Here is a 21,137-nt window from a genome sequence, read left to right on the forward strand (position 1 = left end):
ACTCAACCTAGCTACCAAAGGGTTTCCTCCTCAGTTGTCTATTGTTGCAGATATGGCAAATCGACTACTTGAAACACGCGACGCGCCACGCGTTGGGTCGCGTTGGGCTTCAAACTTTGTTAAGCGGCGTGTAGAGCTCCGGACACGCTTCCAGCGCAAATACGACTACCAGAGGGCTAAGTGTGAAGATCCAGAACTTATACGTGGCTGGTTTGAGCTTGTGCGTAACACAATTGCGAAATATGGTATCGATGAAGCAGATATCTACAACTTTGATGAGACTGGGTTTATGATGGGTGTTATCTCAACTGCTACTGTTGTAACAAGCTCAGACGGGCGGGCAAAAGCAAAGAAGGTACAGCCTGGCAATCGGGAATGGGTTACAGTAATCCAAGGCGTTAGTTCTCAGGGTTGGGCAGTGCCGCCATTCGTCATTGTTGCAGGCAAAAACCACCTTGCATCTTGGTATGAGAATAGTGGATTTCCAAGCGATTGGGTAATTGCTGTTACTGAAAATGGCTGGACTACAAACGAGAGAGGTATGGATTGGATTCAGCATTTTGAGAAGCACACAAAGCCCTGGAGTGTTGGTGGTTATCGCTTGTTAGTCCTTGATGGTCATGAGAGCCACCACTCAGACAAGTTTGAGGAGTACTGCAAAGAACACAACATTATTACGCTTTGTATGCCTGCTCACTCTTCCCATATACTCCAACCACTTGATGTTGGCTGTTTTAGCCCATTAAAAAGGGCTTATGGTCGGCAAATTGAAGATATGATGCGGGCTCATATTTCTCATATTACTAAGGATGACTTCTTTCCTGCCTTCTATGCTGCATTTAACATTGCAATGACAGAAAGCAACATTCAAGGAGGCTTCCGGGGTGCTGGACTTCTCCCATTCGACCCTGAGAGTGTGATCTCTACACTTGATCTTAAGTTAAAGACACCAACGCCTCCAAGCTCCCGCCCGGGTACTGCTCAACCTTGGGTTTCCCAAACACCAAACAACCCAATTGAAGCCTCATCACAGTCTACCTTCATTAAAAACTGAATTGCGCATCATCAAAATAGCTCTCCAACCTCAATCTATACAGCTGTTGACCAGTTTACAAAGGGTACATCGCAAATAATGCATCAATTAGCATTGTTGAAGGCGGAGAACCAAAACCTGCGACAGGCAAATGAAGTGCTAAGCAAGCGCCGGAGAGCTAAAAAAACACGATTACAGCAAGGAGGATCACTTAGTCAACAAGTAGCACAGGAGCTACAGGACGAGAGGGACGTTGTACAGCAAGTGGAGCAAGAAATAAGGGCGAGTAGTGGTCGGAAGCCAAGGGAAGAAACACGCGCACGTCGCTGTAGCAAGTGTGGTGGGACTGGACATAATGCGCGCACTTGTCAGATTGTAATAGACACATCTGAGGAAGAGGACTCCGAGTAGTTTCAATTGATTTCTAGTGTTGTGGTGGATTTATCGCAATTCCTGTATTGTGGTCGCGATATTTTGGCCGGTTTGCTTGTTTGGCCGGTTCGTTATACATGTACGTTACCCTTTTGAATAAATAAGTAATTCTTTAAAAGATTTACTTATAATAGAATTAATAGAAAGGTTATTAGAAATTATAAAATTAATAATCTCAGTCGCGAGGTATGCCAGGCGGGGTTTGGCGCCCGCCCGATCGGGCAACGCGCGTGCACGGGCCTGCCGCCGCTTTCGAGTTCTATAAAAGGGCCACTCCCTCCCTCCGACTCTGTCCCCCTCCACCGTCGCTCCTCCCTCCCAACATTCTCACACCTGCTGCGCTCATCGTGCGACGCTTGGCCCCCTCCGCCAACTGCATGGCCCCGCCCAACGGATCGCCCTGCTCGGCCTCGCCGCAGCTGAAAACCCGCAGTGTCACATGAACGCTTCGCAGGGCCACAAGATCGATTTACGCCCTTTCCACCGAGCTCTTCGCGATGGCAACGAGCCCTTTGAGCATCGACGTCTAGTCTTCGGATCGGTCAAGATGCGAGATCGAGCTGAGCTGCGTTTTGCTCGAGCTGCCTCTCTTGCGCCCTTCGTCGTCGCCGCGCACATCTGAAGCCTCTTGCGACTGGGCATGCGCAATCTGCCTTGAGAGTGCCTTGCGCGACGACCTAGCCAATCGCAAAAATGCCTCGCGGTGACGTGGCCGGCCTTTGCATAGTCCGACGCGCAGCACCTTTTGCGACATTGCGAGTTACAGCACTGAGCAGCGACGTCTGCCTCAGTCGAGGCTGATCTTCGAGAGAAGGGCCGATTTCTGTTTGCGAGCCAGCTTCTTAGGGGCCTGTACTCACATCCTGGAGATCGAAGGTGGAGATCCCTCTCGAAGGCCATCGCGGCCGCGACCATACATGCGTTGAAGGCTGCGGTTCACCTTCAATTCAAGGTGCTGATACGGGAATACTACCGGGATTGCGGACAAATGGATATGGGGAGTGGGGAGTGGGGAGTGGACAACTATTGCAATCTGGTAGAGTCGTCTGACCTAGGCTTTCAGAGCGATCGCCTTCACAGCACGCATAGTCTGGACATGATTTCTCCTTTTGGCAGCAGAGGGGCCGACCGCAGCGCTTTTAGCTGGAACTGAGACCCCGCTCTTGAGACCGCTCAAGTTGCAACAACCCAATCACCAGAATGCGTCGGGATACGATGTGTCTTGCCTCTCTTTGACGCATATGTCTGGTTGGTGGAATCGGGGTCAAGCATGTAGCGGAAAGTGCACTGCCTGGCTACGGAGCACGGAAAAGGATGAGGGGACAGCCGGAGCGTGACGACCAGCTTGGCAGTGAAGGCTGCATCTTTAGCAGGGAAGCAAGGGGGCTCGCAAATTCTAGCGAGTCAACAGCGGAGCGACCGTCCGAATCTATATAACTCCTTGATTCCGCTCGAGAGTTTCGTTCTAGAAAACCATTATCCCACTCATGTCCTATTCTGTGTCACCATGGCTACTGTGAACATGAACTGCGTTGAATTCTATAACCCCAACCCCAGACCTACCTTCAAGACCTCACACGCTCAGCCGACGAAGTCGGTGTTGAACAATCAGCGGCTGCCTCTACAACCCAACAGATCGCCATCTGCAACGTTAGCGGGGGATGTTCACGATAACTCGTTAGATGACTCTCTTCCGTCGCTTGAAGAGCTGCTCCGTCCTCTTCAGAACGGAGACATCCATCAGGTGCCACATCAAAACCACAAGCCCATCTCGAAGCGCCAACTGATCGACGAGGGCCGTCTACTTACTGATGCCACAACCCCGAACTCGGCCTATGTGCCAGGCAATACTCAAAGTACGTTTCTTAGCTCGCTTTTGTAGAGCATACACCTTACTAATTCCACGTAGGAGAGCCCGTAATCATCGAAGACGACAGCGACGAGGAAAGCGACGACGAAGCTGAGGCTAGAGTTGCCTCGAGCGATCTCCTTGCCAGCATTGGGGACCAAGACACGAGCGAGAACGGCCTGGCCACTCAAGATACCGCATCGACCCCCAGCAGCCTATTTGGCCCATCCACTCCTCGAGACTCGGATTACCTCAGTGCCGGTTGTTTCTCTGAGGATGGACAACAACGCCTGTCTTTCGCAGAGCTGGACTCGACATTTCCTGTTCACGTTCGACGACCTTCTCCAAGTGGCTCTGAGCTAGCTGAGACAACGGGTGATGATCAAATTCACCAGGGTGTCGAGAAGGCCATAGTCGACGTCATGAGGCCTTCTCTACTACGCGAGAGGGCTTGTGGATCGTGCGACCGTGGCTGCGTCTGCGATATCGAGGATGAACTACAACAAACTTTAGCAGAAGCGGGGGGACCGGTGCCTTCAAGCGCAGCTCACTCCCAATACAATCAGATGGACCAGGAAAGTCAAAATAATACAGACGTTCGAGGTACTTCGAGCGAAGAACGATTGTGGGAAGAGACGATTGAACAGCAGCATTGCCAACAAAAAGAGCAAGAAGACGAACAGGAGGACAACACAGAGGCGACCAGTGGCGAGGATAAAGGCCCGATTAGCTACTGCCAGCGAATACAGGACGGCCCTCAACACCAACGAGTGGAAGACGAGACCATAGTTGAGGCCCCTCTCTCACAAGTCCGCGAACACAGTGTCAAACCATATCAAAAGGATAATGAGGATAACAACAATGAGGATAGTGAAGATGAGGACGAGGATGTGTGACCTCCAATACGACGAAAGCGGCGCCGCAGAAAGTCTGACGCGACTGAAATCGCCACCCGCAAGAAGGTCCACACGCGCTCGTCCACTGTAGCCCAAGCCCAGACCTGCACTACTCGAGGTTCTACAGTTTTTCGGAGTTCACCAGAAGATGCGGACTCAACTCTAGGCGCGGACTACCAAGAATATCCTCTCCAGGGATTTCTCAAGTGTGTGAGGATCGGACGAGAGACGACTTACAACCTAGAGTTCAGGCTGCTAGACCTTCCAGATTCGTTCAGACCATCAATCGGTCTCCACATATCAAATTCTACGTCTAGCGGGGAATTAGCTGGAAAATCAGCTCATTCACGGGTTTGCGCATCTCATGCAAAGAGGTCACGGCCAGCTCTGCAGAAGCAGAGAAAGCGCGGGCGCCTCCAATATACGGAGGAAGAAGACAATTTGCTGATGCGCCTCAAGAAGAAGGACTTGCCGTGGAAAGAGATACATCGGGTCTTTATCCGTGCTTTCCCGGACAGGAGCATCGGTTCGCTTCAAGTGCGCTATTGCAACGAGTTTAAGAACAGAGACTCTGAATCTGATGACGAATAGAATTATTTGCTAATTGTATGGATTTTATCTTCTGTGAATTCCCTTGTGCTACGTAAATTATCAAGACATTACCATTGCGCCCGTAACCCTTGTAACTTTGCTATTTAGCTACCTCCTCTCAAGAAGACGCCAGCTTCGAACTATCCGCTGAAACGCGAATGCTCTAACAATCTTGTATGCCTCTCAGGTGTGTGTTGCAGTGTCTGTTGCACTGTGCTAGTTGCTGCATTTCAGTTTGGAAGAGTATCCATGTGCAACTTGCGGCCACGTGCTACTAGATGAGCGTTTTGTCACGTGATATTGACCCGAAGGACCCAAGCAAGCTGGTGACATACGGAGCCAGACACTTGGCCTGAGTTTTGAGGCGCTAAGTGGATTCGATCAGTAACCCTCGTTCAACACCAACAACCATCGAAGCGTATATCAAAGCTCCCACCGTTGTCCACTCCACGAAGTTAGCACTGTCTCGCACGGAAATGTCGACGACGAGGCTCATCAGTGACGACTTCCGGAGCGAGTTCATCCTGCTATCAGACTTCTTTCGCTCCTCATACTCGTTCCGGGCCGAGTGAGGTCAACATCTGTAGAAGTGACTACTCCCTGCTTCACCACCAATCTCGCCAGCTCCGTCTTAGCTTGACGTATCTCCGATGCAGGTGTCTTCTTGCTGTCTTTTCCATACTGACACTTCCCTTCCTCGTTGGACCAGCTGCCTTTCCGTTTCCGATTTGGAGATAGACTTCCTAATACCGCTCGTGGACGTATAAACTCAGCTCGTTCAAAGTCAATCCAGGTAATTCCTAGTCGATCCGGGTGGACGAGAATGTTACGGGCTTCCGAATCACCCTGCAATACTCCCAACTGATGTATGGCATGCAGACCGCAGATGGCATCGTCAGCGAGAGTTTGTGAGATTGGCGATCGTAATTGGAATCCTCCAAAGCTTAGAAACATCATATAGACAATACGAACGGCTCCTGCGTAGTATAATATGCTGTCCACTTTCGTATCTCCTAGGTGCACAGGTACACACTTCCCCTGAACAGGAAGGAGACGACGGTAAATTGTCGATTCGTGCATCAGATCTTGAACACACTCAATCCCGGTGCCTTTCGCGGCAACGGTGTACCCAAATCCAGGTAACTTGACCTTGAAAAAAGCTCCTCGAGCTCCATGAATGTTCATTTCCACACAATAGTCAAGCTGATTGCGCAACAACTCGCGGATACGTCGCATAAATGTATTACGGTTGAGTTGATGACGAAGTTTTCCATGTTCCGTGACATTCGGACACCGCCAATCGAGTTCTCCCCCATCTACCATACCCATCAGGCAGTTTGGCGTACAAAATCGACCTAAGTTCTTTTGGCGATGAGTCTCGCTGGAAGCCCCCTTTTTCCGATCTCGTTCAATAGTCTGAGATAGTGGGTTCGGGGAAGTATGAGGGTTTTTGGTATTTAAAGGCGGTTGAGGACGACTCGGTGTGTCGGGGTCATGGTTGTCATCGTCGCTGCTGAAAGAAGACATCACTGAAGCACAAGTGCCCACAAATTGGTTTTTCTTGCGAGGTCGGAATTGGATTGGTGACCGTGTAATATCCTGCGTGGCCCTCGGTGAAGGGCGATACTCCGAAGACGGAACTTCGTCATCGGCAACGGCATCCTCAACCTCCTTAACGACGACATTCCATGTCTTGAGCTGACGCAGAGCTTTCATTATCCATTGTGCACTGCGTGGAGGCGTTTTAAGCGCGCGAAGAGTAAACGCTACAGCCTGACCAACCGCGGTCATATGCAATCGATTGGGCTCGTTTCCACGCTCGTCCCAACCAGTGGACGCCCCGACATCTCCTTTTGGAACAGATAGAGAGTAGTACACGGTCGAGGGATCGTCAGGAATGCGCAAGAATATCGTTGCTTCACCAGTGTAGATCTCGCCATATTCCACCCCAGCCTTCACCATATATGAAAAGCCTTGCGTGATCACAGCAGCCACCAAACGACGACAGCGAACTGCCACGCTTTCGTTATCATCTACCTCCACAACCTCGTCCACGTTCATCTCGACAAGACCTTCATAAATATGCCCCAATGTCAACTTATGAGGAGCTTTGTATTCGATCGTCAGCGCGGTTACCCGATGCTCAGTCTCGCCCTCGCCACCGACATTATAAACGCAGAACTGATCTGCGCGAGGACGGGAAGATTTCGTTGTAGATTTCGATGACTTAGAAGAGTCAGCCCGTCCCGGTTTGTTTGCATGTGCTCGAAGTCGTTCCGATCGTCGCGGGTTATCAGAGATGCTAAGAGATTGCATTTGCTCTGTTGTTCGATCAGGACTGAGTGTGTTGCTGTGGTTTTCAAACTTGACTGAGCCTTTGAGACCAAAGCGATCGCGCAATACGCTGTCTTCAGATAACCGTTTGATGATCTGGGATACCGGATCCTCCACGGTGAATCGAGCAAAGCTATTAAGATCCAGCTCGGACCCCATCTGCCGCCCGCGAATGGTATCTCCCGATTCTTCTAGAGTATGCAAAGAGGTAAAATGTCGTTCAAGGACGAATTCTGACTCCATCAAATCTTCCCACGTGCGTGCCTGTTCCGCATCAAATTCTGGCCATGGCAGAATTTGTTCAGGGCGGGGTTTGTTATCCGCGTTTGCAGCATCGCCTTGCGTCGACTGTGTGGTATCTGGTTGAATTGTCAGACCCAGGCAAAGGTGAGTATGGCATGCATCGAGGAACTCGGGCAGCGTCGTCTTTCCGGTCCTCCGTTCGTAGCGCTGTCGGTCTTCTTCGCGGAGTCGTTGCTCTTCCCCGCGGAGTCGTTCTGCTTCCTCGCGGAGTCGTTCTGCGTCTTGCTCACGTCCTGATGTCGTACGATTCGATTCTTAAGGTGTGTTGTTTGGAATTCAACTTCAGTCGCATTCTGGGGTGTCTTTGAGGTCCAAGTCTCCTTTTCAACAGGTGGTGGGGTTGGTGTTTTTAGTCGGAGATCAAGGTGCGAAAGGACAGTATTTGGATCGTACGGAACTAACCCTATAACTAAGTTAGTAGTATTTACTATAAAGATTATTATAATTACCTGTTGCTCGAAAGCCACTCTTAATATTCTGCTCTGTAAATGCAGCTTTATACGCTTCTTTAAAGGCAGAGAGGAACTCAAGCTTTGTGATATGGTGAATACGGAGTCGTACGAGACCCTCAACCTGCTTTCCGTATGAGGACTTTAGTGGGCTAAAACACCCAACATCAAGAGGCTGGAGGATGAATGTGGTGGCATACAGAGGGTAATAATTAGGTGCTCTTGACAATACTGTTGGAATTCGACTGAAATATGTGACTTGTGGTCATCAAGAATTAGGAGACGATATACTCCTTTCGTACGACTCTGAGTATGTTTCTCAAAATGCTGAATCCACTCAAAACCAATTGCATTTGTAGTCCACCCGTTTTCACTTAATGTAATCACCCAATCGTGTGGGAGTTGTACCTCGTCGTCGTTATACCATGACGAGAGGTGGGTTGCTCCTTTGAAAATAATGAATGGAGGAATTGACCACCCGTACGAGTTGATTCCTTGTATAATTGACACCCATTCTCGATTTCCTGGCTGTGTAGCTTTCGGACGATTCCTTGACTCTGAGCTAGTGACTACTTTAGCAGTAGCAATCATTCCCATTAAGAACCCAGCTTCATCAAAGTTGTATATATCCTCCTCTTGAATTCCGTACTTTGCGACCGTGTTTCGTACGAGCTTAAACCAGTCTCTGATAATCACTGGATCTTCACAAAGAGCTCTTTTATAGTCGTATTTTCGTCCAAACTTCGTTTTAATCTCCGTACGACGCGTGATAAAGTTTGAGGTCCAATTCTTACCTAACAGGACACGCCTCGCGTTCAGCGAGGAGTAGGTCCGCCATTTCTTGTACAGCAGCTGGCTGAGGTGGGAATCCACGCGAATCAAGGTTGAGAATGTATCGTATGATAGCTTCCTCTTCTTGAGAAGTAAGCCTTTGAGTATTTGAGGGTGTGTTGCATCGGGGAGCTGTTCCTTTTATCCTATCACGAAGGGTTTGAGGAGGTATATCGTATCCTATTGCAGCAGCTCGTACGCTTCGAAAATTGATATAATTTAATTGCTTGTATAGCTAAAAGAATCCTACCTTCTTGATTAGAAGAATAAGCTTGTGTTGGAGACATATTAGTTGTATGGAAGGAAGACGCGTTTTGGTGGTTATTTTGCACGGTTCTACCGGGTGCACGGTTCGATTGGGAAATACGTTAGTCATGATTATTATGATTATTTGTGCTAACCCTGGCTATAATAGCTAGAAGATATTTACAAATTCCTGCTACTAGTGCTCCTATAGAGAGTTCTTTTAGTATAGGGAGTTTTATTATTTCAAAAACTAGGAATAGGCTTTCTAAAGAGGTTTTTAAAGTTATCGCCTATTTAAAGAGTTGGAGTTTTATAAAGGAAGAAGAAGAGGAAGACTTTAAGGAAGAATTTATAGTTAAATTAGTAGTTTAATTTACGTTTATTTGCAGAGGATTACCAAATAAGATCCATTTACATCCTCTGAACATCCAGCCGGTATCCTAGTGTGTTGACCTGGACGCCGCCAACAACGATGGCATGGGCCTTTAGAACCCTGATATCACTAAGACGTAGCTGAATATTAAAGGGGCGTAGATAATGACTCTAAAATGCTGCGGCGACTCTTCTCGCACAAACAGCTGCTGTGATTTCTATGCGTTGAATTGCACAGATCGCTTCATCCCCCACCCATAATACAGTCCAAAGCAGCTATGTGATCCATCGAACCCTGTTGTTCAGCTCATCCAACCCCCCACAGAACCTCTACACCCCATAACAAGCCCACACGCTAATTTGCATACCTCTTCGTCCACTCCTTGGCCTGCTTATCGAACTCCTTGCGATTATTCCTATACAACTCCGCTATCCCCGTCTCGACAGCATCATCCGGCACCGGCTCCGACAGCAGCTGCAGCGCCGCCTCCAGCACGCCCACGATCTTAGTCGACGGCTTCCACTGGTCTCCCTTCAGCATGCCGAGGCACATCGAGCCGTGCTCATCGTTCGAGACGTTCGGGTGGAAGATCTTCGTCTTGAAGTTTATCTTCGGAGGCTTGAAGGGGTATTCGGTCGGGAGCACGAGGAGGAGCTTAAATAAACCGCCCTGGATGTGGTGGTTGGCTCCTTGACAGTGCGTGGTTAGGTGAGAGGGGGGGACGTACGGCATAGGGAGATTCTGGGGGTCCTTCGATTATGATATGCCACTGGTGGATATCGGAGTCCTCGCCGAGGTTGACTTGGATTCCTGGGAGGGGAGGGTTTGTGGCCTCATTGAGCTCCTGTATAGCACGGTGATCAGCGACGAAAGGTAAGTGGTGGGGTGCAATAGCTGTTGCATACCTTTGCGATTCTCTTTCCACCTGCGCCTGCCATGACGACGCTGATGTAATGTGCGGTTTAAATTGGAAGATCCTGTAGTTGTAGAAATATTGCAAACGTTGAAGTAGACAAGAGGGAACTGCTCGCTATTTATTACAGGTAAAGAGAGTGTAGTTATTCTAAAAATGTCTTTGTATGATCTTCTTCAGAGGGGGGGTGGTGTTCTGTGAGGCGTTTTTGTTATGTCATCGACCCCCACATCGCGCTACCCACCGGGCCCCCCTGTCGACTTTAGCCTTCCGCCCGCTAAATACTTCGCGTTTCAAAAGCTGCCTGACCGTATACAAGCTTCGTGTTGATGGCTGCCAGAACCAAGTGAGCCTGGTGTATGTCGCGCAGCAAGATGGATTTAGGTCTTCATAAAAGTCGCTATTAATTGATTGTACACACCTATTACGCGCTCCATTATCCATGAAAACCCACTGGAATACCCATTTTGAAACTGTTCACAATATGACCTGACACTCTCTGGGCCTACGTGACACCTCCCTGCAGCAAATCACCAAATCACCAAATTAAGACGCCCATCTATTCTCGTTGTAATACGACCACCAGCCCCATGATCCCCAGCATCGCCGTCTTCAGCCACGGATGCTCGCTCAGCATGATCGTCACGTATCCAACAAACGGAATATAGCCCACGACGCTCCCAATAATGTCTTTCCTTTCCAAGAAGTCCTGATCCCGCGCATATAGCTCCGTGTCATCGGCAATGTTGTTGTCGCCCTTCGTTAACAGCTTTGCGCCCTCCCTATAGAACGGTCAGTTTATGTCTCCGACATCGCCAGTGTCGCGTAGATATATGCTCACCCCTCCCCAAACTTCCTCACAACACGATGCACGATCGGGATATCCTTTCCCCTGACATTATAAACCACGATCTCGCCAACCTTCGTCTCCTGAAAGAAGTTCCTGTTCCAGAGAAAGAGCAAGTCCCCACGTTGGAATGCCGGCTCCATCGACCCAGAGAGTACAACAACGATCGGCGACGGCGAGTCGGCAATCACAGAGAGTCCCTTCCACATCATGAAGGCGGTTGAGAGGATGAGGCCAAAGTTTAGAACCTGCGACATGGCCTGCCGCGGGTTTTGTAGCGCGGAAAACATGTTGGCGCGTTGGGTATGATGTTTCGGTATTGGCGCGGACGGCTATGGAAAAGTCGCGTGGCTCAAGACGCGTTGATTTGGACGTATATGACTGTTAAAGTAATCCCCTGAATCGAGTATAGCCTCTCAAGAGGCTACCGTCAGAATTGAGTGACTTGTTCGTCTTCTGGCTGTCGCTTTGCTGGTCTGGGCATCGCAAGGCTGACACTGTGTTCTTGGAGCTTGGAGATGTGGACAGAAATCACGGAAGGATACTTTATCCGCGTGCCACCTCAGCCTGGTGGACAGGCCGCTTCAAGAAACCCCCGAAGATTCCCCGTCGGCCCTCATTTTTCTAGTTTCTCACTTTCTTCCCCTTCAATATATCTCTATGTGAATTACATTTTATTTTGGTTTCTACAAGTCTCGATATGAGGGAACTCAATGCACCACCGGGGAAGTCGGATGCGATATCATACACATGCACCTGTGGGGAGCCGGGGTTTGTCCTTTTGTTCTACCTTTACTGGGCCAATTCGCACATGCTTCCAGAACAGTACCTACCAGAAACTATTGATCCTGAAAAGCTTGCAGAGTTCCACCGCGAACAAGGGGGACTTTGTAGCCTAAGCGGCAAGATACGAGTCTCGAAAGAAGGTTTTAACATTACTGTCGCAGGTAGTGAAGAGGATATCCAGAGGTACATCACAGCCTGCTGTTCGCACTGGAGCTTTTCGGGGTTAGGGCTGGGCTACGACACCTCCGCCAGCACAGCATTGCGGGAGAAGGCCCAAAGAACAAGAGATGAGTTCTTCAAACCGACTCCCGGGTGCCGCTGTGTCTTTGAGGGGATCTTAAATGTCAGGGTTACGGCGGAGATCACGCCACTGGGAGTAACCAACTATTCGCCATCAACATGGGAAGCAGTGCAGGCACTTGAGCCAGCCGGATTCCACCAGAAGTGTCTGGATGAGAATGTCAAGCTAGTTGATGTGAGGAACTACTACGAATCCAGGATTGGCTATTTCGTGTCTCCGACGACCGGGGAGGCAGTGAAGCCGCCCATTCGGCGGTTCAGCCAGTGGCCACAGTGGGTGAAGGAGCACGGGGATAAGATTATGGGGAACGACGAGGGGCTAGCGGGCCTTGAGAAGGGTAAACCGCCGCAAGTGTTGACGTACTGCACTGGCGGAATCAGGTGCGAAAAGGGCGTCAGATGGATGGAAGAGTACATGTCCAAAGATGAGCTACGCGACCTGGGAGAGATTTACACACTGAAAGGCGGCATTGCGGCGTACCTCACCTGGATGGAAGCCGAGATTTCTGCAGGCAATAAAAAGGCCGAAGACTCACTGTTCAAGGGCCGGAACTATGTCTTTGACGCCCGGGGCTCGACGGGATTAGCTGGAACCGAGCCAGTGTCGAATTGTCATAGCTGTGGTGCGCCCTCGAACCGTCTGAGTAAGTGTGTATCGCCTGGGTGCCATTTAGTGCTTGTAGTTTGCCCGGCTTGCGACTTGGGCAATGTGAGATGCTGCGACGACTGTTTGAAGCTGTGTCACGAAGAGCAGCTGGCCGACGCTATGGGACACAGACGCCCAAAGCCTCTGTGCGAGTGTGAACAGGCTCGGGAGAGAGAGCTTTGGGCTGGCGAGAGAGTGAAGGAGCCTAAGACGCAGGGCTGGCGGAAGAAGAAGAGGATGCAAGATGGGTACAGGAAGAAGTTGGATATCAGGATCAAGGTGGTAGAGTGAGTGCAACTTTACGCATCAGGCTGGATATACTCCGAGTGGGCATTCGACGAGTACCAAACGCTGCACGGACAAATAACAGAGTCATCGCGGACCAAAACCGAAGCCTGAGGGAGGCGATAAACTGTATGGGACGCGATTTGCTCCGCCGTCAGTATCATATTGGCCTTATATAGGATACCTTGGAAGGATATCCTGGACCCGAGTACACCAAACAAGTTTTCGTGGGGTCGAGTTCTCGGACTTGCGTGGGAATTTGTGAAAGCGTGCCGCTGGTAGGACCGATATTTGTTATCCAGGCACCAACCGCGGGACGTCGGATCATCGCATGCAAATTGTCAGCGCCAACGAATTGCAACGCACCACGACAAAAAATCCAAAAATGAGGCGCCCAAGTATTACCCCTTTGAATTATAGCCAAGACATTCCACTATGTTCCCCTATGCTCAATTGGGCTGGCCGGACTATCACGTGAACGCTAAGCCTCACCCATCCACCCATGTTCCAACATATATATCGAGTCGCGGGCGCCTGTCTCTTCTTTCCTCGTCACCACACCTTTAGGGTCGCAAAGAAACAAGAATCTCCGGACGTTCATTACGAATAGCTAGAGATCTCTTCCTGGGCCCAGTCAATCTTTTTGTGCGTCACGTCAAGCCATCCCCTCACGCTCATTTCGTCACTCCTTACAATACCCCACACCATCCCGAAAGCCATTCCACAGCCTGACATCATGTTCAAACGTTCGCACCGCTCGCGCGACCGCGTCGAAAAGGTTTCGCGGCTGAAGAAGAACTTGAAGGATGCATCGAAGTCGTCGAAGTTGCAGAGGTCGTTCGAGGAGGATAACCCTTTACTTGGGGCGGCGTGAGTATACCCAGTGCCATAAATGCGGGGCGCAAGGCTGACGTTTCGTTATGTAGTCCCCTCATCTCTCCGGTCATCACCTTGATGGTTGGAAAGGAAGGACGACTGTTTGCGGCGCATGAGGACGTCCTCTGCCTATCGCCGTTCTTTGCGGCGGTTTGTCGGGGGAAGTTCGTTGCTGCGCAGAGTAAGAGGATTGAACTTCCCGACGAGGAGCCTGAGATCTTCTCATGTATTCTCGAGTATCTTTACGTACGCTATACCATCGTGGGCCCTGTTACGATGTCACTTACTAACAACTCATTTAGAAGGGCGACTACTACCCACGCGCGTTGCAAAACAAGCGTCGAAGCACTTGGGAGCTCGAGGATGCAGTGAGCTTACCCAAGCCCGAAAACGGAGGTGGTCGCGGAAACGCCGAGGCCACAACCTTTGTCACCAGCGTGGGAGAGTATCTCCTCCGAGACACCGTCATCTACTGCCTCGCGGACAAGTACGGCCTCGAGGAGCTCAAGCGCCTTGCCCTTCGCAAGCAGGGTCTGCAGAGCGGAATCGAGGTTGGAACCATCCTGCGTAGCGCTCGGTACGCCTATGACAACACGCCGGACACGGACTCGCGTCTCCGCGCCCATTACCTTGCCCTGATTATCCGATGTCGCAAGACATTTAAGAGGAGCGGCACAATGCAGACAGAAATGGAGAGTGGTGGAAAACTTTTCTTTGATCTATTCGTCGCGCTCTGCAATCACGTGGATGATATTGTGGATATCGGGTACGCCCCCAATTTTCTATTACTCGACTCACTGACAAGCACAGGAAGCCTGATACTGACTTCTGCCCCAGGAACTCCCGGTCCCCCAAGACCATCTAATAATCGCGGTATGCAGAGTACGCGGCGGTAGATGCACAGCTTTCGCGGTCGAAATTGCATCACGAGGACCGACACAACGATATTTTTTTTGCTCTTCGCATCTCCATCAGACTGGGTACCAAATCGGAGATTTTTGCGTCTTTCCCAAGCACAAGCAAACTCCACTTCCCCCGCGAGGTTTGGCCGCCTTATCATGATGAAAAAAACGAAAACCATCCCCGAAAAAAAATGTCACCATAATCGTTGATTTCTCCTCATTTCGTAATACCCACTTTGCTCTGTTGGACACGGAAAGGATTTTGCGTTTGCTTTACACCCGCCCTAGGCCGGGTTGCTTCTGCGCTTGAGGCGTCGGCGGACGGTTTGCGAGGGGGCGGGTTGACGATCCACCACTAGGCTGGCACGACCTCTTCGTGCCGCTTTTCTTGCGTTACTGTTGGGATGCATGGGCTGCTTTGGGAGGGCTGTGCTGGTCTTGATGATGAGTGCGGGATGCGTCCCTAGCGGATGCGTCGAGCTTGACCCCTCTGTCAGGGTCTAGTTAATGGGAGACTTCGGCCACCTCAGATGGCGTATTTGTTGAGTGTGAATGTGTGATATTTGATATTCGCTGTAAGATGGAGCAAGCCAAGTAACGTAACGCTGCTCATGCCCGTAGCGCCTACATATCTTTATGTATGCCGCTATACTCTATAAAAAGCAACTGCTCTTAGCCTTGAAATATCAGATATTTGCAAAGAGGCATTGTGCATATCCACCTCCCTGCTCTCTAAAATTGCTCATACTTAAAACCCCACACGAAGTAAGTTTTGGCGATATCACATATAGGCTCCAAGTCAAATTGGTCCGGCGGTACATACAACCTTGAACCTTCCACCCGCAACGTTCCATGAACTACCCCGCGACAAATGCCGAACAATCGAAGCATTCATCCGGGACGGTCCACGAGCCTTTTCATCGCAGCTATGGATAATGCCTGCAGCCTAAATGGACGGCACTCATCTTTTTGTCATGGGATGGTACCTGCCTGCCACTATAAGCTTTCATGCTTGCTTTGTTCGAATAATAGACTGTGCTTTCGGGTGTAAAGAGATTTTATTGATGCTAACCACTAAACCTAAAATATAGGGCTATTACTAATATGATACAGGGTCTTTGATATCCTCGCACCGATGTAGGGGGAGCGGTCTCGGTGATGCCGGTGGTGCCGGTGGTGCCGGTGCCAAGCACCGAGTTCTCATTCCAACATGCTTATAGTGGCTCTGGCACTACATCTATCAACCCGCCTACTTCGAGCGCCCCACCTACCAATGGCAACGTGAGTTAATTCCTAAGATTCTTATAGTGGTCCATGCTAATTTATTAATCAGTGCGCTACCCTGTATGGACAGTGCAGTGGACAGGGCTGGACTAGAGCCTGTTGCTGTGCTTCTGGAACCTGCAAGGTTTCAAACCCGTGGTACTCCTAGTGCTTGTAAATTCTCGAGCATTCAAGTTTTATATAGTCAAGTGTAACGCTGAGTTCTAAACGATAGAAGACACAGAGGTTTCTTGCGTAAGGTTGACTTCAGAGAGGAGGCAGGGGATTAAACACAAAGGCTTTCTGTTACGGCTAAGTGCTAGTGCTATGGCTAGCGCTTACGGCTGCAACCTCACGTGATGCATAACATTGGATATCATGGATATTATGTTATCCATTTTATCCACGGCAATCCACGGAATGTCATGTGATGGATAACATTGGATGGATATCTTGGATATTATGTTATCCATGTTATCCACGGGGATCCACAGAATATCAGGTGATGGATAACATTGGATATCATGATATCTTCAATATCCTACACCTATGAGTCACAAGGCTAGTGCTTACAGCCACAACCCCACATGATGGATAGCAGAGGATATCATGGATATTTGTTATCCAAAATATCCTTGATATCCCTTTGGCAGGACGCCACTATATAAGTAGATAGTATTTCCTTAGATAGGAGCTTCGTGCTCACTCAATATAGTTTTCTTTACAATCTGTAACGTGTTACTTGGAAAGCCTTTGTGTTTAATCCCCTGCCTCCTCTGTCAAGTCAACCTTACGCAAGAAACCTCTGTGTCTTCTATCGTTTAGAAGTCAGCGTTACAGTAGTCCCTTCCTAAATGCTGTATATGTCCATGTTGTTAGGACATGTCCAAATGCTCTTAACTTCGATTCAAACGGAGGACAAAGAAGCATTCCATTACCGCTCATCCTCCTACAGCGCAAATCGCCTAAGCAGATGCTCAAAAAGGCAAGCAGTTCTAAAGGCAGCTGTGTATGCTAGGTTACTAAAGACATAAAGAGTCTCACAGCCCTCCATTACCTATAGATAGTTAGTATAGTTATGAGCATAAGAGGGTACTTACTTGGAGGATTGCTATGTTGTAGCCAGACTGGCGCCACATAGCCTAGTCATTCACAGGGCCTGTGAAGGGGCTAACTAAGGAGCTGATCATGCCATCTGGTGTGTAGATGGCTTGCTAATTGATACCGTGTTGACGTTTATGGCTAGAGTATACAGCTCTCTATGCCACATTACTTCTAGGCAGCAATGGCCTTAGAAGGTACCATCCAAGCCCTAGACCCCTCCTATGCCACACACGCTCTCATGTAATGGTGGGTGCACCAGATATGAGAATCTAGCCACCCAAGGAAGGGATGATTTTACTAAGACAACACACTGTCTTAGGAAACAGAGCCAAAGGGTTGTAGCTTAGACTATTCCACAACGCAGCAATCAGGTGTGTGATGTAGTGAAGTGGTTCAGACAAGTTGCAACAAATGTTGAGTCTGGGAACTCAGGGGTAAGTCAGAGGTTAACACCTCACTGACTTTTCAGAAACAAGGAGTAACAAGATGAATGCTTGGAAGCTTGTAAAAGACGTGGAAGTATGTGATAGTCGATTTACTGTATTGTCTGCTTGCCCTTTCTTAAGGAAAGGGCAATCCTATTTATGCCAAAGGAGTGTAGTTCTCTCATTTTCCATGACTTTCCATGACTAACCAGGCTTGGTAAATGTATTAGAAATCAAGTGCGACCCACAACTAGCTTGCTAATCATGTAGTGAACGTAAGAGAATCCCATAGAACCATCTCTTGGGTTCCTAGCCTATAGGAAGTGAAAAGGAGGTCCAAGGTCAGAGTACCTATAGACAAATTATGTCATAACTTAACCAATCTTGTGGGTAACTAAGGAGCGATGACGTGTAATGAATCATAGAGGGTTGTAGAAGCTTCTAGAGCTATCGTTCATGTTCCTAGGCCTCTAGTTGGTAGAGATATGCCATGTGGTAGTATTGGCCCACCCCCTTAAGGAGGAGATTTTCTTAATAACTTGTTCAATGAGTGTCCAAATGATATGCCGTGATGTATGTAGCATAAACAGATGTAGTAGAAGAGTTTGCAGCAATCGTTGAGTAGTATTGCTTCTGTTGTTGGTGTGATAAGCCAAGATATGTATGGTGACTTGTAGGTTTGAGGAGGAGATTTCTAAGTTTGCTCTTGAGTTTGATAGCAAACTGAGTGCAACGAATGTCAGTATGACATCTCAACCCCTACTAAGAGCTCCATTAGCCGACTATATGTCAACTAGTGGTGCCACTTAAGGAGCGGCCTAAACTGCATAGCTAAGAAGAACATTACATCATTAAGTACAGTGCTTAGCCAAGCCTCTAAGCATCTAAAGATGTTACAGAGGCTAATCTAGCAAGACGGATATGCTAGTCTCACATAGACAAGGGACAAAGCTGTCTCTAGCATCGGCGTAAGGGCAGTCCTCTAATGCGCCTCATCAAAATGGAGGAGGGGGAGGAGCTCTAAGAGCTCCTGTTTTGTAAAGCGGAACAGACACTCTGCATTGCCTAGAGGCAATGCAGAAAGGGTGAATACCCTTCGTTCATACATCTTGCTGCTGCTAATGGCAAAGGTGATGCGCCATGCCATCTAAGCTGCTATGGTGAGTCTGCCATTGGCATAGGCTTCTGATTCTTGGTTCTTACTTCTTAGTATGAGAAGAAACTAGATATTGCCTATTTAGGTGATCGAAGCTCTTCACAAAGGGCTTATATCGTTAGGAATTACTTGATACTCAGCCTCTAACCATGAAAATGATATACAACTAGGATGTGGATATTCACTACCGCCACAAGGACTAAAGCAATCATCAACAGGTAATCTATAGAGGCATTAATCCTTAAAGCATCTAACAGTATCATACGCCCTTAAAAATGAGAATAGACAGCCGTCTAGTGCATCAAGCAGCACATCGTCATTCCTGAACCCATTCCCATCAGCTCTACTAAAGCAACCTGGTAATCCTTCAAAGTATAAGGAGTTATTACTATAGTTCATTGTGTCGAATAATCTATTGAAACACCTTGTTAAAGCTATTCATTCTGCGAATTAGTTCAATTCTTAACTCTAACAACTATAGCAATATCAGCTCGTACGCTACACTAAGAACTACAGCATCAGTTCTCATATCACTGAGGCTAGCTACAACTTAAGCTCCATTCTAATATTAAGAGAGGAGGCCAGATATCAATAACGACAGATGCATGGTCTGCACAGAATTATAAGACTACGCTACCATTACTGTACACTAGATTAACGATAAATGGCAACAGAAATCTAAAATGCTTGACATTGTACATCTTCAAGAGCCTATCTATAGCGGCGAATATCTAGCTTAACAATTAGTAATTGTAATGGGCGATATAGGTATTACAGGAGCTGTCTTTACCTGTACCAGGGATAACGCCTTAGCTAATACTGTTATGCTTGCAGAATATGAGAAAATAGCCAGAGACTAGGAAGTTACAACACAACAGCCGTAGACGTATAGAGTCAAGGAAGGAGATGTACGATGTATAGCCCATATTATTAATAACGTTCACAATGGCGTAATGAGCACCAAAACCCCCACCTTGCAACTTCAAACTTGTCAACTACAACAATGGTGAGACATAAGAGCATCTAGGTTTAATAGAATGAAGCTCGTATACCTAAAGCTATAATAGCTTACTAGAATTGACAGTTTACAAGCTTAAATGCTACTGCAGAACACTTTCAAGTTAATCGGATGACTTTGATGTGTCGCATGTTAGGAGGCCACTCTTGAGTGCAAGCATGACAAAACCAACAACTTTTATCTATAGTTGAAGAGTATCTTGGTTAAGTGGATTTTGCTAATTCTCATCGATAGGTCGCCCTATTAGACACCAGCTAATAAAGGAATTAGCAGAAGAAATCAGGATTTAAAGAGTGTAACACGTTAATGACACGTCATCTCAAATTGTCCGATACCTACCAATTGGCAAAGAATGGATCCAATGCTTTATTCAACGTCATATAGAGCTTGCTACAATTACTACTCGACAAATCAAGTCTGCAAGACATCAAGAAGCAACGTTCGAAGCACTTGAACATTGGTTTGCAGTAGAAGCAAAGTTGCAAGAACAGAACTACATGTTATGTAACATCTATAACATGGATGAATCGGGTTTTGGGATTGGTACAAGCCAAACGAACCATGTAGTAGTTGATGCTACTATGCGTATGCATTGGAAAGTTGTTTCTGGCCATCAAGAGTAGGTGTCGGTCATTGAGTGCATATCTGTAGATAAACGTGTCTTGCCACCACTTGTGATTTTCAAAGCTACAACTATCAACAGCACTTGGTCTATAAATACACACGTTTATGACTGGCGATTCTTAGCAAGTACGAAGGGTTGGACGTCAAACATTCATGGATTACAGTGGTTACAACAAGTTTTTGAGCCTAAAACCCATGAAATTACAGATGGCAAACCACGGCTTTTGATTGCAGATGGCCATGACAGTCATATTTCTGCAAACTTAATTGCTCATTACATGCAACATAACATCGATCTTCTTATACTTCCACCTCATTGTTCACATATCCTTCAACCTCTTGATGTTGCAGTGTTTGGGCCATTAAAGACTGCACTTGCAAGTGAGACAGACCAACTTTCACGAGTTGGAGTAAGGCGTATACAAAAGGTAGAATGGATAGAAATATACTACAAAGCAAGGTTACGAGCAATATCACAATACAACATTTAAAGCGCATGGTTAGGAGAGGGTATTTATCCATTCAATCCTCAAAATGCATATAAACACTTACCAACTTTACACACCTGCTCTTCTATAACCTCAACAAACACTACTACACCATCTCTACAAACACCAAACCATCGCTCATTGCTCCTTTTAGCTCTCCACCAAGT

General features: G+C 48.0%; 5 protein-coding genes across 5 annotated transcripts; 3 read left to right on the top strand and 2 right to left on the bottom strand.

Moving 5' to 3' along the window:
* Positions 1 to 9,312: 9,312 nt before the first annotated feature.
* On the bottom strand, positions 9,313 to 10,541 carry VC83_01463 (uncharacterized protein). The gene is made up of 3 exons (XM_024465141.1): positions 10,243 to 10,541; positions 10,065 to 10,181; positions 9,313 to 10,006 (listed from the first exon to the last, which is right to left on the bottom strand). Exons 1-3 carry the CDS (start codon positions 10,273 to 10,275, stop codon positions 9,692 to 9,694), a joined length of 465 nt encoding a protein of 154 aa, XP_024327140.1. The 5' UTR covers positions 10,276 to 10,541; the 3' UTR covers positions 9,313 to 9,691.
* Positions 10,542 to 10,571: 30 nt separating this feature from the next.
* SEC11 (Signal peptidase complex catalytic subunit) lies at positions 10,572 to 11,600 on the bottom strand. The gene is made up of 2 exons (XM_024465142.1): positions 11,092 to 11,600; positions 10,572 to 11,032 (listed from the first exon to the last, which is right to left on the bottom strand). The coding sequence occupies exons 1-2, from the start codon at positions 11,385 to 11,387 to the stop codon at positions 10,810 to 10,812; spliced, it is 519 nt and encodes a 172-aa protein (XP_024327133.1). The 5' UTR covers positions 11,388 to 11,600; the 3' UTR covers positions 10,572 to 10,809.
* VC83_01465 (uncharacterized protein) lies at positions 11,601 to 13,674 on the top strand. Its single transcript, XM_024465143.1, has one exon. It carries the CDS (start codon positions 11,798 to 11,800, stop codon positions 13,118 to 13,120), a length of 1,323 nt encoding a protein of 440 aa, XP_024327134.1. The 5' UTR covers positions 11,601 to 11,797; the 3' UTR covers positions 13,121 to 13,674.
* On the top strand, positions 13,675 to 15,961 carry VC83_01466 (uncharacterized protein). Its single transcript, XM_024465144.1, has 3 exons — positions 13,675 to 13,984; positions 14,041 to 14,236; positions 14,293 to 15,961. Exons 1-3 carry the CDS (start codon positions 13,851 to 13,853, stop codon positions 14,884 to 14,886), a joined length of 924 nt encoding a protein of 307 aa, XP_024327135.1. The 5' UTR covers positions 13,675 to 13,850; the 3' UTR covers positions 14,887 to 15,961.
* Positions 15,962 to 15,984: 23 nt separating this feature from the next.
* On the top strand, positions 15,985 to 17,454 carry VC83_01467 (uncharacterized protein). The gene is made up of 2 exons (XM_024465145.1): positions 15,985 to 16,173; positions 16,226 to 17,454. Exons 1-2 carry the CDS (start codon positions 16,051 to 16,053, stop codon positions 16,322 to 16,324), a joined length of 222 nt encoding a protein of 73 aa, XP_024327136.1. The 5' UTR covers positions 15,985 to 16,050; the 3' UTR covers positions 16,325 to 17,454.
* The last annotated feature ends 3,683 nt before the right edge of the window (positions 17,455 to 21,137 follow it).

This window comes from Pseudogymnoascus destructans, assembly GCF_001641265.1.
Source record: "Pseudogymnoascus destructans isolate 20631-21 unplaced genomic scaffold scaffold_3, whole genome shotgun sequence".
Taxonomy (NCBI): domain Eukaryota; kingdom Fungi; phylum Ascomycota; class Leotiomycetes; order Thelebolales; family Thelebolaceae; genus Pseudogymnoascus; species Pseudogymnoascus destructans.